The sequence below is a fragment of the Mustela nivalis genome (genome assembly GCF_964662115.1).
Source record: "Mustela nivalis genome assembly, chromosome: 19".
In the NCBI taxonomy this organism is placed as follows: domain Eukaryota; kingdom Metazoa; phylum Chordata; class Mammalia; order Carnivora; family Mustelidae; genus Mustela; species Mustela nivalis.
The window spans coordinates 1,218,760-1,233,046 of record NC_139038.1 but is presented as its reverse complement, the minus strand read 5'-3'; the positions used below and the strand labels follow the sequence as shown (position 1 = coordinate 1,233,046).

The following is a 14,287-nucleotide window of genomic DNA, read 5'->3' as shown; positions in this document are numbered from 1 at the left end:
CTGCATTCCCCATTTTCCTATTTTCTTTCTAATCCATTGGGTATATTTTGTTTCATTTTATTTCCTTTATTTCACTTACTAGTCATTGCTCTTTGCTATTTTAGGGATTATTTTCGGGGTTACACATACCACAGTCTTCCTGCAAGTGATGCAGCCTTGTAACTACATGTATCTGATTTTCCCCTCAAGCCTGTGTGCTGTGTGTGTCACACATTCTATTTATAATTCTACCTCAAACCCCAATACACATTTTATTAGTGTTGTTGAAACAGTCTTCTCAAAAAACAGTAATTTGCTTTTGTATCTTGGCTAGAAGATGCAGTATATACATACAGTAGAATATTACTCGGCCATAAAAAAAAAGAATGAGATTTTGCCACTTGTGACAACATGGATGGACCTAGAGGCTGTTATGCTCAGTGAACTAAGTCAGAGAAGGCAGACGCTGTATTGTTTCCCTCATGTGAAATCTAAAAGACAAAATGAGTGATCAAATGAAGTGAAACAGAAACGACTCACAGATAGGAACACAAACTGCTGGCTACCCAAAGGGGAGGGGTGGGCAAAGTGGGTGGCGGGGATTGGAAGGTACAGACCTGTGGTCATAAAACAGGTGAGTCACGGGGTGTGACATACAACACAGGGAAGGCAGCCCCTGACCATGCAGCCACTTTGTGTGGGGACAGATGGTGACGTTAGTCATGGGGTCACTGTGTTACATGTCTGAAAGTCCTGTGATAGCGTTTGTCAGCTGTGTACCAGCTGCAAACAGAAGCTAGCCATCCTTAGAGGAAATCAAAGGCCACATATTTGCCACCATAGTCACGCTGTCCACTGCTCCTCACTCCTTTGCATGGATCCTCCTGTCCCTGCGGTGTCCCCATCCTGCTGCTAGGAGGGCTTCCCTCGACCGAGCTTGCGGAGCGAGTCTGCTGGCATCACGTTCTTGCAGGTTTCGTTCACCTCAGAACAGCTTTGTCTTGTTTTTGTTTATGAATATTTTCACTGGGAATCGAATTCTAGGTTGGCATTGTTTTCTTATTTCAGCATTTTGAAGATTTTTCTTGTGTTTCACATGTGCACTGGGGCTATTTTTCTTCACGTGTCTTGTGCTTGGGATTTGTTGAGCTCCTTGGGTCTGTGTTTACTCTTCATCAAATGTGGGGCTTTCTTGCAGCATTTGTCCTTCTCTCTGTCCCTGTCCTTTCCTCTAGGGACCCCGCTCATGCAGATGTTGGTTCCGTGATGGCCCCACAGCTCAGGGACGGCCCTGTCAGCCTTAAATATTCCTTTTCTTGTCTATTTCACTAGAGATTGTTTAGGGTGTTTTGTGTGTTGGGTTGTTTTCTTTCTTTAATCTTCAAGAGTGTGATCCTGTCTCCTGCTGCGTTGACTGTGTCGTTAGCCTGTCCAGGGTGTCTGTCAGCCTGGGCGCTGGGGCCTCCCCTCCAGGGATCAGGTCATCTTGTTCTTTGCTCCTCAGCCGCTGAGCTGCTGGACAGCGGACTGTTGCTTCCATGTCCCGACACTTGGAATAGCTGTTCCGGTCCTTGGATGCTACTTCCTGTCTGCCGTTCTCAGTGGGTTCCAATTGATTGATTGTTCTCCTCATTATGGGTCATATTTCCCTACTTCTTTTAATGCCTGCTAGGCCTTGATTAGTTGGCGGACACTGCAGTTTGGCTTGTTGGATTCTGAATGTTTTTGTATTCATATAAATCTTCTTGAGCTTTTTCAGAGATGCAATTAGGTTTCTTGGAAAGAGTTTGGTCCTTTCAGATCTTGTGTGATTTGCTAGGCCATCCTGGAGCACTTCTCAGTCTGGAGATAATTATCTCTCGCTCCTGAGCCAAGACCTTCCTGAATAATCCATGAATTGAGAGTTTTCCATTCTGGCTAGTGGTGGGGAAGGCCCTGATCCTTAGCCTGTGTGCGTGCCGGGCCCTGCTTCCTGGACATGCTTTCTGCTTTGTAAATCACGTGAATGTAGTGCCTTTCAAAAAATTAACTTAAAAAAAATGAAGACAAAAATAAGAGTTTCTCACAGTGAGCTGAAGCCTGCCACATGCCTGTGTCGGCACTGAGCCCACTTCCCCACAGTCTAGCTTCCCTCCCCAGCCCACGCCCGTCCTCAGGCCATCTCTGTGGTTCTGTGTCCTCTACAACATGTGGTCACACCTGCTGTGAGCAGACCGACAGGTGCAGGACACATGCAGGCTCCTACCTGTGCTGCCTCTGGTTCATTTTCCCCTGCACCCCACCCCCAGTTGTGATCAGTGAATATCCCCTGTAGCACCCTCCCCTCTCCGTCAGAGCAGACACGTGGGCCGCACTCCCCGCCTGTGCGAGAACCAATTCCCACCCCCCTGCCCCACAGAGGAACCCTGGCTGTCGGAACGGATGTGTGGGCTGTGGACTGTGTCCTCATGGTCCGGCTCTTCTTGCAGGTTGAAGATTGAGGAACTGGAAGGGGAGCGCAGTCGTCTGGAAGAAGACAAGAAGATGCTGGAAATGCAGCTCGAGCGGTTCACCCTGCAGGTGCGTGTGGGCGGGTGGCCACAGGTGGAGGCTTCTCCCAGCGCTCCGTGTTCTCCCCAGGTGCACCCTGCTCTCTGGCTTCTCCCTGCGTGTCAGTGTCCATGCTTCCCACACCCATAGACGCCCTGTCTTCTGGTTCATCAGACTAAGCCGAGTCGGGGACCTCCCAGGACACACGCACCCCTCGGTGGCTGAGAGCATGTGTCCCGGAGCCCAGCAGAGAGGGGTGCTACCTTTGGCCCACATGTCACCATGCCAGGGCCACAGTCCTGTGCTCCATCGGTGTTCTTCCCCTCTCTTCTCCCCACTACACCAGCCACAGCCTATGGCCCGTGTAGTGGCTGAGAACCCCCAGGGACCTTCTCTGTTGGGGTCTGTGTCCAGGCCCGTCCCCACCTCCCGCAGCCGCGAAGTCACACTGCCGTTGACTCGGTTCTCTCTCTGGTTTTCGTTGTTATCCTCCTCTCTGAATTGTTCCATGGCGAGGAACCTGCAAGTTCATGATTACCCAGATTTTGGACAGGCCATTGATTTTATCTTGACACCTATTAGAGGCAAATCAAATCTCTTTTTTATTACCGATGCTGGGAGTCGGGAGCAGTGACAACTCTGATGAGGCACGGCACCGTGGGCTGCGGCTGGCGGCGGTCAGCGCTAGGAGCTGTGCTGGTTTAATTGGGCCGCGGGCCTCAGAAGGGAGAGCTGGGCTGTTGGCAGGTCGGCCCTGGCTGCCTGTCAGCTGGTCCCTGTCAGAGCAGGCTTGGTGGGTGTCTCTTGCGTGTCCGGTTGGGTGCAGCCTGCCAGCGGGGCTGACAGTGGCCCAGGCCCCCCCGCCATGATTGGGGTGCATGGAGTCCTGCTGAAATCTTTCATTTCCTTTTTCCCTGCCTCTGGGCTTCCAGGGAGCCTGCTGTGACTCTTGGCAGGATCTCTGGGGTGCGGTGCAGGTGAGCCCCATGGCTTATAGATGTTTACCACCAGTGCCAGCATGGCGGGAGGTGGGGTCCAGTTCTCTTCCCATCTCGAGTCTTCCTGGGTGGAGATACTTTGAACACCAGACTGGCCCTCGGGTGGGGCAGAGGCCTTGCAGCAAGTTTTGGAGCTACTCATGGCCCAGGGGCTGGGCTCCCACCCATGGGGCCAGGTGGTGTCTGTCTCCCCACCTGGGAGCCGGTCAGGACTCAGCAGGTACCACAGCCCAGCCTCGGGGGCAGGCTTTGGGGGCCAGGTCTCCATCATGCTGGGGCTCAGGTGCATGTGGGTGGATGTGGCGGGACTCCCTGAGTCTTGGCTGCAGCCCTGGGATGGGGGCGGCAGGGCTGAAATGCAGAGGAGTGGGTGGTAGAAGCTTCTAGATGGTCACACATGCCTGCTTTCTCTGTTCCGGCAGGTGTCCCACAGCCAGGCCTGCTGTTCCTGCAGCAGTGCTGTCGCTGACCTTGAGAGGCAGGGAGGGGGGACTGTGATAGCCTCTCCATATTCCTGCTTGCAGCTCAGATCCACGAGGGCTGTCTCTGCATGGAGATTGGGTCTTGTCTCAGGAAGGTCAGCCATGCACCATCGCTGTGCTCTGAAGACCTTTCTCCGTGTCCATGATCGCCAGTGGGAGATCGCACTACCCCGTTTCCCTGATGAAGAAACGTCCAGTCAGGAAGGGGCTGTCATTCGGCCCAGGGCACCCAGCAGAAGGGGCAGAACTGAGCTGGGAACTCTGTTCCTGGTCTCCTGGTCTGCTCCCCTCACGGGCTACCCCAGCCCGGGTCTGCTGTGTGGTGCCGTGAGCAGGCAGAGGTTGGCACCCGGGGCTAAGCCGGCCGTTCCAGGGGGCTGGGACTCTGGCTGTGGCAGCGGCTATTCTGTCCGACTGACCCAGACGCCATCCCCTCATCGGCTCATGACAAGCACCTGTGAGCTGCGGCCCGGCTGAGCCACAGACTCCCGGGACAGACAGGAGTGAAGGCCAGGGGAACGGCCGTGCTGGTCATGCAGAGTGGTTGAGAAGTGTCTGGCCGAGGCCCAGGTGTCCGCCCCCTACTGCCCAGTGAGCCCCACCCCCGCCTCACGGGGTCAGTCCGGCCACGGGGCTCCGGCGTTCCTGAGCGCATGCCCCCCATTGGCCCCTCTTCCCTCTGCGAGAGGCTTCAAGTTGGGCCGCTTCAAGGAAGATTGATTAAAATCAGCTGCAGTTTGACTTAATTGGGAACATATGCTTGGAGAGGGAGCGCCACTAGTTAGAACTTCTTGTAATTAGTTCACAGCTGGTTGGTGAGGAAACAGCTCCGGTTACCGCTCCGAGCCTGGTGTGCGCCTGCTGCTCCACTCACTCTGGGTACCCGGACGGCATTGGGGGCAGGCCTGCCATGGAGCCGGGGCCCGGCTGTCCCCGCACTCGTCCTAGTGCTTCAGCCCACAGAGGGGACTCCCGCCAGCCGCCCCGGGGGCGTGGGGGGGGGAACTGCAGCTGTCCCGCTCATGCCACCCTCTAGTGATGGGGAAACTGAGGCTTGCGGTCTGCTAGCCTGTGAATGGCTCGCTCACAGACACCTTCTGTAGAGGCAGGATGGGTTGGACAGGTCCAGAATTCTCCAGGGCTGGGAGTGAGCAGACAGACGGCCTGGATGTCTGGGCCTAGAGGCAGGGGGCGCCCTGTGCTCCCGTGTGGCTGCTGGAGTGGGGGACTGGTGGCCGTGGAGCAGGACCACCACAGCCCTGGTCCTCCCTGCCTGGGTTCCCTGCTCCCTCCCACCCCAGTCGTGCCCCACACACCTCTGCACAGGTCTCAGTTTCCCAGAGTCAAGAGAATGATTGAGGAATGGTAGCAGGACACGTCTCATTAGTCCTGACCTCCCACTGGCCTCTTCTCGGTGAGTGGGCTCTTACGTGGGTGGTGGCTGTGACCCTGGTCTCAGTCAGGCCACTTTGATGACCGTAGTGACAGCCCCCAGGCTGGGCGTCTCACTGCCAGCCAAGCAGGGCCACTGCTGCGACTGCTGTGAGTAGAAACCCCGCCATCCTGTGCATCACCTTGATGACAACACACATGCTTTTCCACATTGGAGGTTCTGATGGGCCAGGTTTGGGGACTGTGACAGTCATGGGCCACAGGTGCAGCCAAGAGGGGACCAGACATGGCAGCACCAGGGCTGGGGGCCACATGTCTGTCAGCAGCCTGACCCAGGCTGGACACCACATGTGCAAAGCACAGCCGGGCCACGCACGTGCACTCTGTGCCCTCAGCCCCACCGGGTTGGCCCCAGTACACGACAAATGTCCTCAAATGTCCAGCAAAGCCGGACAAGCTTCTCCGTGCAGACCCACTTCCCACCGCCCACATCCTGGCATGAGCGTGGGGGCCCCCTGATGCTACCCCTCCACCATCCATCAGTGCTTTTACCATTTTTTGATGCATTTTAAAACAAATTGCAAACATCTGCACCCTTCCCTGTAAATGCTTCAGCATGCATGTAATCAAGCAGAATTCATCTCTGGGAGAGGAGCCCACGTCCTGCTGCCCTCAGTGCTGCCTGATCACGCTGTGTATCCAGCCAGGTGACCAGCCGGGGTGGGCGCAGGTCCCGATTCACCCCCCCCAACCCCCCAGCCCGCCATTGGTTCCCCAGCCTGGGTGGGGCTGCCCATAGCCCACCAGCAGCGCTGCTCAGGAAGGGGACCAGACTGCAGCCCAGTGACATTTGAAATAAGTATCGTTTTTGGAAACGGAGTGGGTAGAAAATTGCTGGGTTGCCTGTGAGCGGAAAGCTCACGGTGCCCGTGGAGACGTCCCCGCTCCTGTCCCTGCGTCAGCAGGCAAGCAGCCCTGTCTCATCAGACCCTCCCGGCCTCCACCTCCTTCCCTCTTCCTGAATACAAGGTTGGGGGAGCTGCACTCCTCACACCACCCTGCCCTCTCCCCACTGATGCTGTGACAGGATGGCCCCCGGGTGCCCACTTGGTTCCCTCCCACCTGCAGGTTCCTCCTGCCCAGCCTGGGCCCCCTCCAGGGGACAGACCTCCTCTACCCTACCTGCTCCCACCCGCTCCCACCTGCCCAGGAGCACTGAGCCCAAGGCAGGCCTGACCTCTGCTTCTCAGAACCCTCCTGCCTCCCCTGTGGACTCCAGCTACTGACCATGACCCTGGGCGTGTCCCATCCCTGGCTGGCCCTCTGCCTATGTGTCTGCAGTGCTCTCTGGGCCCCTCCCCAGGGGGGCCAAATCCCACAGGCCGTGTGCTGAGGATGCCTGCATTAAGGGTGAGCCCCAATGAGCGTGACCAGAGCTTAGGGGCGCTAGACTGGCAGTGGCCAGGCATGGCCACAACTGGTCTGCGACAGGCAGGTGCTGATCTTGGCTGTGCGGGAGTCACCCCTCACTCCTGCCCCAGCACCCAGTGAGGCTCCTTATCAGCTGCACACATAGAAGGCCTCACGGTCGCTGAAGAAAGAGAGTGGTCCTTCCCTCCAAGCAGATGAAGGAGCTAGGTCCCTGAAGTCCTAGGACCCCCATGCCCTGTGCCTCCATTCCCCCAGTAGAGGCCCATGCCTCCTGCTGCACCATTGGCTCGCATTCCTGCCCTGACAGCTTGGGGTCTCTGTGTGAGGACCACAGGCCCCCCGCATCCAGCTGGCTTTCCCCTCAGCTGTCTGGAGTGCTCCCCACCCCCATCTCTGCCCACCGTTCTGTGTGGGAACACCGCACTGTGTACGTTTGTGGGGTCCCCTTTGTGCCCCACCCTAATGCTGACAGGAGCGCTGTCTGGAGCGCTCCCCACCCCCATCTCTGCCCACCAGCCCTGCCCATTCCTTGGGGCCAGCTTGGATAGTGCCTTCAGGCCACATCCGGGACCTCTTTATGGGTCGGTCCTCTGGAGCGTGAGCTCTGCGGGCAGCGACCTTGCCTGGCTCCCAGCCCACACTCTCGGGGTGCGGACGAGCGGGGCACACCTGGGGGTGCAGCAGCAGGTGGCACGGCGAGGAAGTGGGCTCTGGAGGAAGCTGGGGCCAAGCAGCTTGGCCCTGCGTCCTGCGGTGGCTGGGACAGGTTGGTGCCGGAAGCATTTCACGGTGTTTCTCTTGTGTAGGATCTCCTTTGACTGCTGGTTGTTTTTCCCCTAACAAATTCTTAGTGCCAGCCCCTCTTTTAACTCCAAAGATGACCTGTTTTCAAACCATTCTGTCCCTTGTTGTTCACGTAACAGATCTGGGAGGTCTCATTGGTTTTCTTATGGCCACTTGATGTGTCCCTGTGATGTGCTGTAACGTACTGAACTCGGTGCCTCTTTGTGGCCTGTCTTCCCCTTCTGCGGCCATAAACGTGGCTGTGGCGCGTGTCCTGTGTCCGGCATCTCTATGTGTGTGCATGTGTGTAGGATAAACCGGATCAAAGGGTGCCTGTACTTCTTTTGGTGGCTTCTGCCGGATGGTGCCTCATGGTGGTCTGTCAGCGACCACTGCCCCCCATGGGGGACGGCGTGGACTGCAGGCTCGCCAGGAGTGTGCTGTCCCACCGGGAGACCTCCTGCCCCTGCAGGTGGGGGGGTAGCATGCTTTCAACCTCCAGTCCTTGTATTACACGCGGGAGGGAGGGCATTTTATATGTTCATATGTGTTAATGTCCTTGGTCCGTTGTTTTTCAAATGCGTTGTTGGTCGTGTTGATTTTTTGGAGCTTTTTGTATTATGAGGAGCTGAGGTGTTTTGTTTTAAGTTGTGAGTTATATTTTCCCATTGATCATCTGTCTTTTGACTTTGCTTGAGGCGTTTTTAAGCAAGTGGAAGTTTTGGGTATGTAAGTTTTCATACAGGTGCATCTGTCGACGTCTCGTCTGTGGCTCAGGTTGTGAAGGAGTTCTCTGTGGCGGTTTGTTTTCACGTGTAAATCTACGGCTACTGCGGCGTTTGGGTTTGGTCTGGTGTTTTACCAGGTATGAAGCCTGACATTGGCCTGTTCCCTAGAAGGGGCTCGTGCCCATAACCCCAGGACCGCTTACTGCAAAGCCTGCCCTCGCTGGTGCGAGGTGCGGTCCCCTCAGGCCTGGGACGCTCCCGGGGATGACGTGTCCCCTCCTCCCTGCCCCTGTGACTGCTCCTGCAGGATGTTTCTGGTACCTCTTGTTTATTTTTATGTGCCCCCTGGAATGAACGTATCTAGTTCCCCAGCCAATGTGGACATTGTTAGGTTTCGTGAGAGGAGAGTGAACCTCTGGGGGCGCAGACGCAGGAGGACAGTTACCGTTCTTTGTGGGAACACCGCTCTGTGTACGTTTGTGGGGTCCCCTTTGTGCCCCACCCTAACGCTGACAGGTGTTCATCTCCTACGTTTCTTGGTCGCATCTGCCTCTGGTCAGAGGCCTTCCCTTCGGTGTCCCGGCTGTATGAGCGTACATGCGGACTCGGGGCTCCGCTCCAGCGGTCTGTGACCCAGCCTGGGGCAGCCGCGTGCGCCCCTTCACACGTGGAGTGAGCAAGCAGGCATGTGCCCCAGGCCCGCGCTCCTGGATGGATGTGTAAAACAAGATGCTTGAGCAAAGAGCCTAAGCCTCCCTTCCCCACCGCGGCGCCCGGCTGCTCATGTTTATTAACGCCGAGGACTAAAAAAAGCCAGCTTGCTGATGTGTACTTGCATGGAGACATTTCCACAGGCGCTGATTTCTCTTGATTTTTTTATAAGGAGACTGATGTGTCTTGAATCATATAAGCCCCCTGTCATCCCATGAGCCGGTGTCAGCAAGCGTCCCCGCAGGCCTCAAGCCCCCCAGGCTGCTGCCCCGCCCACCCGCTCCCCTATGTACGCATGGGGCCTTTCCATCTTGTGACTATGGGTGCCAGCTTGCCCGCTTTGCCGCTGGCTGTGTTGGAACCACTGGCACAGGGAGCGCTGGCTCAGGGTGCAGTGGCCCCGCACTGTCGGTGGCCCTCGCAGCCTCGCTGCTCTCAGACCGTGGGCTGATACCTCGCCCTCTGCATGCTCCTCACCAAGTTTATAGATAAGCATGTGGGCAGCCAAGCCTTCTGTGAGCTTAGAGGCTGGGTGTGATGAGATGTCATGTGTGTCCCTTCAAGGCAAGGTGAATTTTCCTTGGAGTGGGGCTGGAGTGTCACGGCCACAGGCTGAGGCTGGTGGGCAAAGGCAGCGCCATCATCCCAGGACCACCCATGGGTCCTGGGCCCTGCTCAGCCAGCTACAGCCTTGTGCCCAGCAGCACCCAGTGTCCCTCCTGGGAACCAAGACCTCGAGCTGCTGGGGCAGAGCTAGGAGAGACCTGTTGTCCTGAAGCCAGTGCAGGGCTTTCTGGCCATCACAGCAGTTCCCCTATCAAGTTCAGAGGTGTCCATGACCAGTTCAGAGGTGTCCATGACCAGAGATTCAGGACGGGCTAAAGGAAGGCCAGCTTAGGGAGCACTTGTTCTGGGCTTCCTGTCCTTTGGGAGTGTCCCAGGACTAGCAAGACACCCGGCCCCACCCTGCACACCACGGTCCTGTCCCAGTGGGTGATGGCCTCCACAGACCCCTTTCACAGCCTGTCACTTTCTCCCCGTGAGGCCCGCAGCCTGGATTTGGATCCCATCCTGCTCCTGTCTCCTTGACACTGGCCGAGGGGGCATGGCCCCACCGGCTGCCGTGGCTTGTTCCTTCAGGGCTGGCTCTGTGGCGCTGGACACAGTATGCACACAGACCCCCGTCATCAATCAGGACAGCCCACTGAGAGGTGGTGGCTTTGGCCACAGGGGATGGTGAGTGCCCAGCTTCTGAATCAAGCCTCTGTCCTGGGGAACGAGGGGAAATGGAGGAGGTAGGAGCCGGGCCTATGTCGTCCCGGGCCTCTTCCTCGGCCATGTTGGCCCAGGGCAGATGGAGGCTTGCAAAATACCTGCTGCCCCCTCACTGAAATGCCTCTGGCTTGAGGAAGGGACCTGCCTCTGTGGCTACCACCCCTGGGCTTCTATCCCCTTTACTACCCCCCACACCCCCAGTGACCAGTCGTGGGCAGGTGTGTGGGTCTCCCATCTGCTCTGGGCCTCAGTTTCTGAATCTCTGAGACAAGAAGTGGGCTGGCTGCTCATGGTGCTAGAGATCCGGCAGGCTGGGGGTGTTGGCACGGAGCTCAGCCTGTGCTGCTCTGTGTGACTTCTGCCACCACTCCCTACACTGTCCACATGCAGCTGGCACACTGTCCCATGGGTTCCTGCTCCCCCATTCTGGGGGACAAGGCTTGCTGGGTGCCTAAGGCTTCAGAGGCAGGGAATGTCCCCAGGAGCCCACTAAGCACCGAGCAAGATCCTTGCTGGCTCCCCACTGCCTGTGGAACCTGCCCAAGTTCATGTAGCTCCTGAGCCTCAGGAGCACCAGCCCTGGGCCTGTGCAGAGCGGGTCCACAGGCTCAGGGGCAGCAGGCAGAAGACGACACAGGGCCAGGGTGCGGGATCAGGGTCACAACGGCAGGGCCCAGGGAGGCCCCGAGACCCAGCAGGTGCCCCTGAGGCCCCTGCTCTTCTCCCCGAGCTGTGCTTCCTTCAGCCAGGGGAGAGAGATTGATTTAGCTTAGAGGCCGGGTGATTTATAAATATGCATGAGGACCAGCACTTACTTAACCGTGCTGTTTAATTCTCCCCGCGTCCCTGCCTCTTCCAGCAGGGCCCGTTGGTATGCGCGTCAGGTCTGGCAGCAGGCGCCCTCCCTCCCGGGCCGTGGGCCAAGGGGCAACCAGTTCCTCGCCTGGCTTGCCAGGGCCGCTGTCCACAGCACGTGTGGCCATAGGCCGGGCGAGGGCCCCCAGGGCTCGCTCTCTGTGCAGGCCTGTGAGCACTTTGGCCCAGAGGGCCCTCAGGGATGGTGGCCACTGCCCTCAGTCTTCCGCAGATGGGAGAGGGCCAGCACAGGCTGGGGCAGAGGGGCCCCTGGTGCCGCTTGCCACCCACCCCCCGCGGGCCCGGACACAGAGGGAGCGGCCGTTCTCCCCAGCTAGCATGGAGTCGGGGAGCAAGAGGAGAATCCTTGCTGTGGGGACAAGCGGGGTGCACCCTGCGGTCCAGCCCCCTACCCCCAGCACACGGCTGGTGGTCACAGAGGCAGGTCCCTTCTGGAAATGTGTAGCAGATGTCCCCGTGACCCTGGCCAACCCCTGTCTGGCCCTGGTCGGCTTCAGCTAGGTCGTTCTCTGGCAGGAGCGCCAGCTCCCGCCACGAGTGACATAGGTGTGTGTTGCGTGAGGAATCTCACCAGCTTGTCTGAGGATGCCTGGAACTTGGCCTTTGGAGATTCTTGTCAGGACCGCCCGCGTCTTAGCTGCGAATCTATTAAGGGGACGACACATCTCAGTGCCTGGCAGCCATGTCCCCTTCACACTCAGAGCTGCCCCTTGGTCACGGATGCCCGCAGAGTTGCCCACTCTGTCCCTTGTGCTGGGCACTCCTGCCCACGGGAACCACTCATGGCAGATGGTAGTGCTCGGGAACAGCTCTGCTCCCTGGGCGCTTGTGCTGTCCTCCGAATGGGAGGTCGGCAGCGAAGCAGAGGTTCCATGACACATGCTGCCCAAAGAGTCAGGTGGGAGCTCGCAGGCAGCCCTTGATGGTGCAGGGCCACTGGCTCCCCTCGTTGGGTCCTTATGGGGTACTGGCTATGGGCGAGGCACCAGGTTCCCTTTCCCCATCCTCACGGGATCCCCACCCTGGAAGCATCTGGGAGCCCCTGCTCTCGGGGGCTGGACATCCTGTGACCAGCCAGCCGGGGGCGTCTCCCTTCCCTCCTGGGCCTCCTGGGGTCCACCGCACGATGCTGCCCACACAGAAGCAGAAGGACAGCTTCCTTGCATCGAGAGGGGATGGTGTAGCAGGCGCTGCCCAGCCACGTGGTCCTGACACATGGGTCAGCGCCTGTCTGCCCTATTGACAGCTCCACAGGGCATGGGGAGGGGAGAAGGATGGGGTCTGTGGGCGATCCTAGGATGACCACTGCCTACAGGCAGCTGCCCTGGGAACCAGTCTTCTCTGGACCCTGGGAAGACAGCATTTGGCCTCCTGGTATGTACGCTTTCCAATTTCACACCTGGGCAGACTCCTGAGGGGCCCCGATGGCAGCCACCAGCTTCACTTTCCCCTCACCTCCTCCAGCCCTCAGCTTTCTGAGCTCAGTGTAGAAGCCTCCAGGTGGCAGGTGCCAACGGCACACCCAGGCCCTCAGGGCATGGACACCTCGCTTCAGGGACTCCGCCTGTGCACCCCCCCACCCCCAGCTCCCTCCCCGCCAACCAGCCTTGCTGCGATCATGGCTGAGAGGCAGCTGCTAAGGTTTTGCTGGGACCCAGGCTGGCCGGTGCCCTACCTTGTGGTCTCAGGTCTGCATGTGCTAGTTAGGCATCCCAACATACCCTTGTGTCAAGACTCAGATGAAACAGGCCTGAGCAGAGGGGCCCGGCTCCCCGGACATCTCTAGGGAGGACAGACAGAAGAGCTCTGTCCCCAGTTTGGGGGCCCAGCAGTGTGCGGGGTCTCAGGGCAGCCAGTCCAGGCAGCCATGGGGGCCTGCTGGGAGCCTGAACACAGGAAGCTGGTCTGAGAACATGAAGTCAGGGAACGTCCCTCAGCGGGGACCGTGGCGACAGATTCTGACCAGCCATGGAGGCCCAAGGGTGCCCAGGAGGCTCAGAGATGTTGTGGCCTAGCCGCTGGTTGGGTGCCTCTTGAGGCCCTGGAGACAGGGAGAGCCACTGGTGGGGCCGGGCCCAGCTCTCGGGTCCTGACAGGACAGCTGAGGGGTGCCCGCCCAGGGTGACGCGGGAGGTGAGGGCCTGTGCCACAGTCAGCTCATGTCCCCTCACGGGGCCTGGGGCTGCTCTCCCATCTGCATGCCAGCTTTTAACCCCGCCACTTGCCTTTTTTTTCTCTTCTTTTTAAAAAAATAGCTGTATGGGGATTGGATTTATGTATCACGTACCTCACCCATTTGAAATGAGAGTGATTTGGTGGTTTTGGTGGACTTGCAGGTGGCGGACCACTCTCGTTACCTCAGGACGCCATCCCGTGCCCTGCCCCTGCGATACCTCTGTCTCCCGGCCCACTTGCCACCTGTGTGGGGTCCTGTCCTGGCGGAGCTCTGTGAGGGGCTTCTCTCCCTGAGCATTGTGCATCTAAGGAGCACGTGTGTCGTTGCCGGTGTCAGAGCTGAGTAACATTCCCCTGTGCGGACGCGGTTCTCCCCGCCTTTCATCTGCCATGAATAACGATGCTGTGAGCATTTCTTCACAGGCAGACCCCGGTGTGTAGGCCTGCTGGCCTGTATGGTGACTCCACATCCAGCTACTCGAGGGCCTGTTACCATTTTATACCCACAGCAGTGTTCCTTGGGGGCTCGGCCTCCTCCCCGCCCTCGCCAAGGCTTGTTATCTCAGGGGGACTTTGGTTTCCTTTTCTCTGAGGAGCAATGACATCAGCTTTGGGCATCTTGTCACATACTTACTTGTTTTGGTGTCTCCTCCTTGGAGAAGTGTGTCTTCAGACCCTGCCTGTCTTTTAATCTGTTACCTGGTTTTGTCCCCCACTGAGTCAGCATCGTGGGTACAAGTCACATACTTGATGTGTGACTCATAAGTATTTTCTCCTGTTTTGTACGTTGTCTTTTCCTTTTCTCGAAGGTGTCTTTTGAAGCACAAAGTTTTTCACTGCGATGACATCCAGTTTGTTTTTCTTTTTCTGTTCTTCTTTGTGTCTAGCATCCTGTCCAGGAATGCACAGTGGAATCCATTGTCACGAA

General features: G+C 57.9%; 1 protein-coding gene across 6 annotated transcripts in view; it reads left to right on the top strand.

Moving 5' to 3' along the window:
* The window catches only part of MAD1L1 (mitotic arrest deficient 1 like 1), a 310,570-nt gene that overhangs the window by 218,714 nt on the left and 77,569 nt on the right, over nucleotides 1-14,287 (top strand). For all 6 annotated transcript variants that reach the window (XM_082714045.1, XM_082714046.1, XM_082714047.1 and 3 more), the window contains one exon: nucleotides 2,448-2,538. In XM_082714045.1, the coding sequence (XP_082570171.1) occupies nucleotides 2,448-2,538 (91 nt within the window). The remainder of the gene's footprint in view (nucleotides 1-2,447; nucleotides 2,539-14,287) is intronic.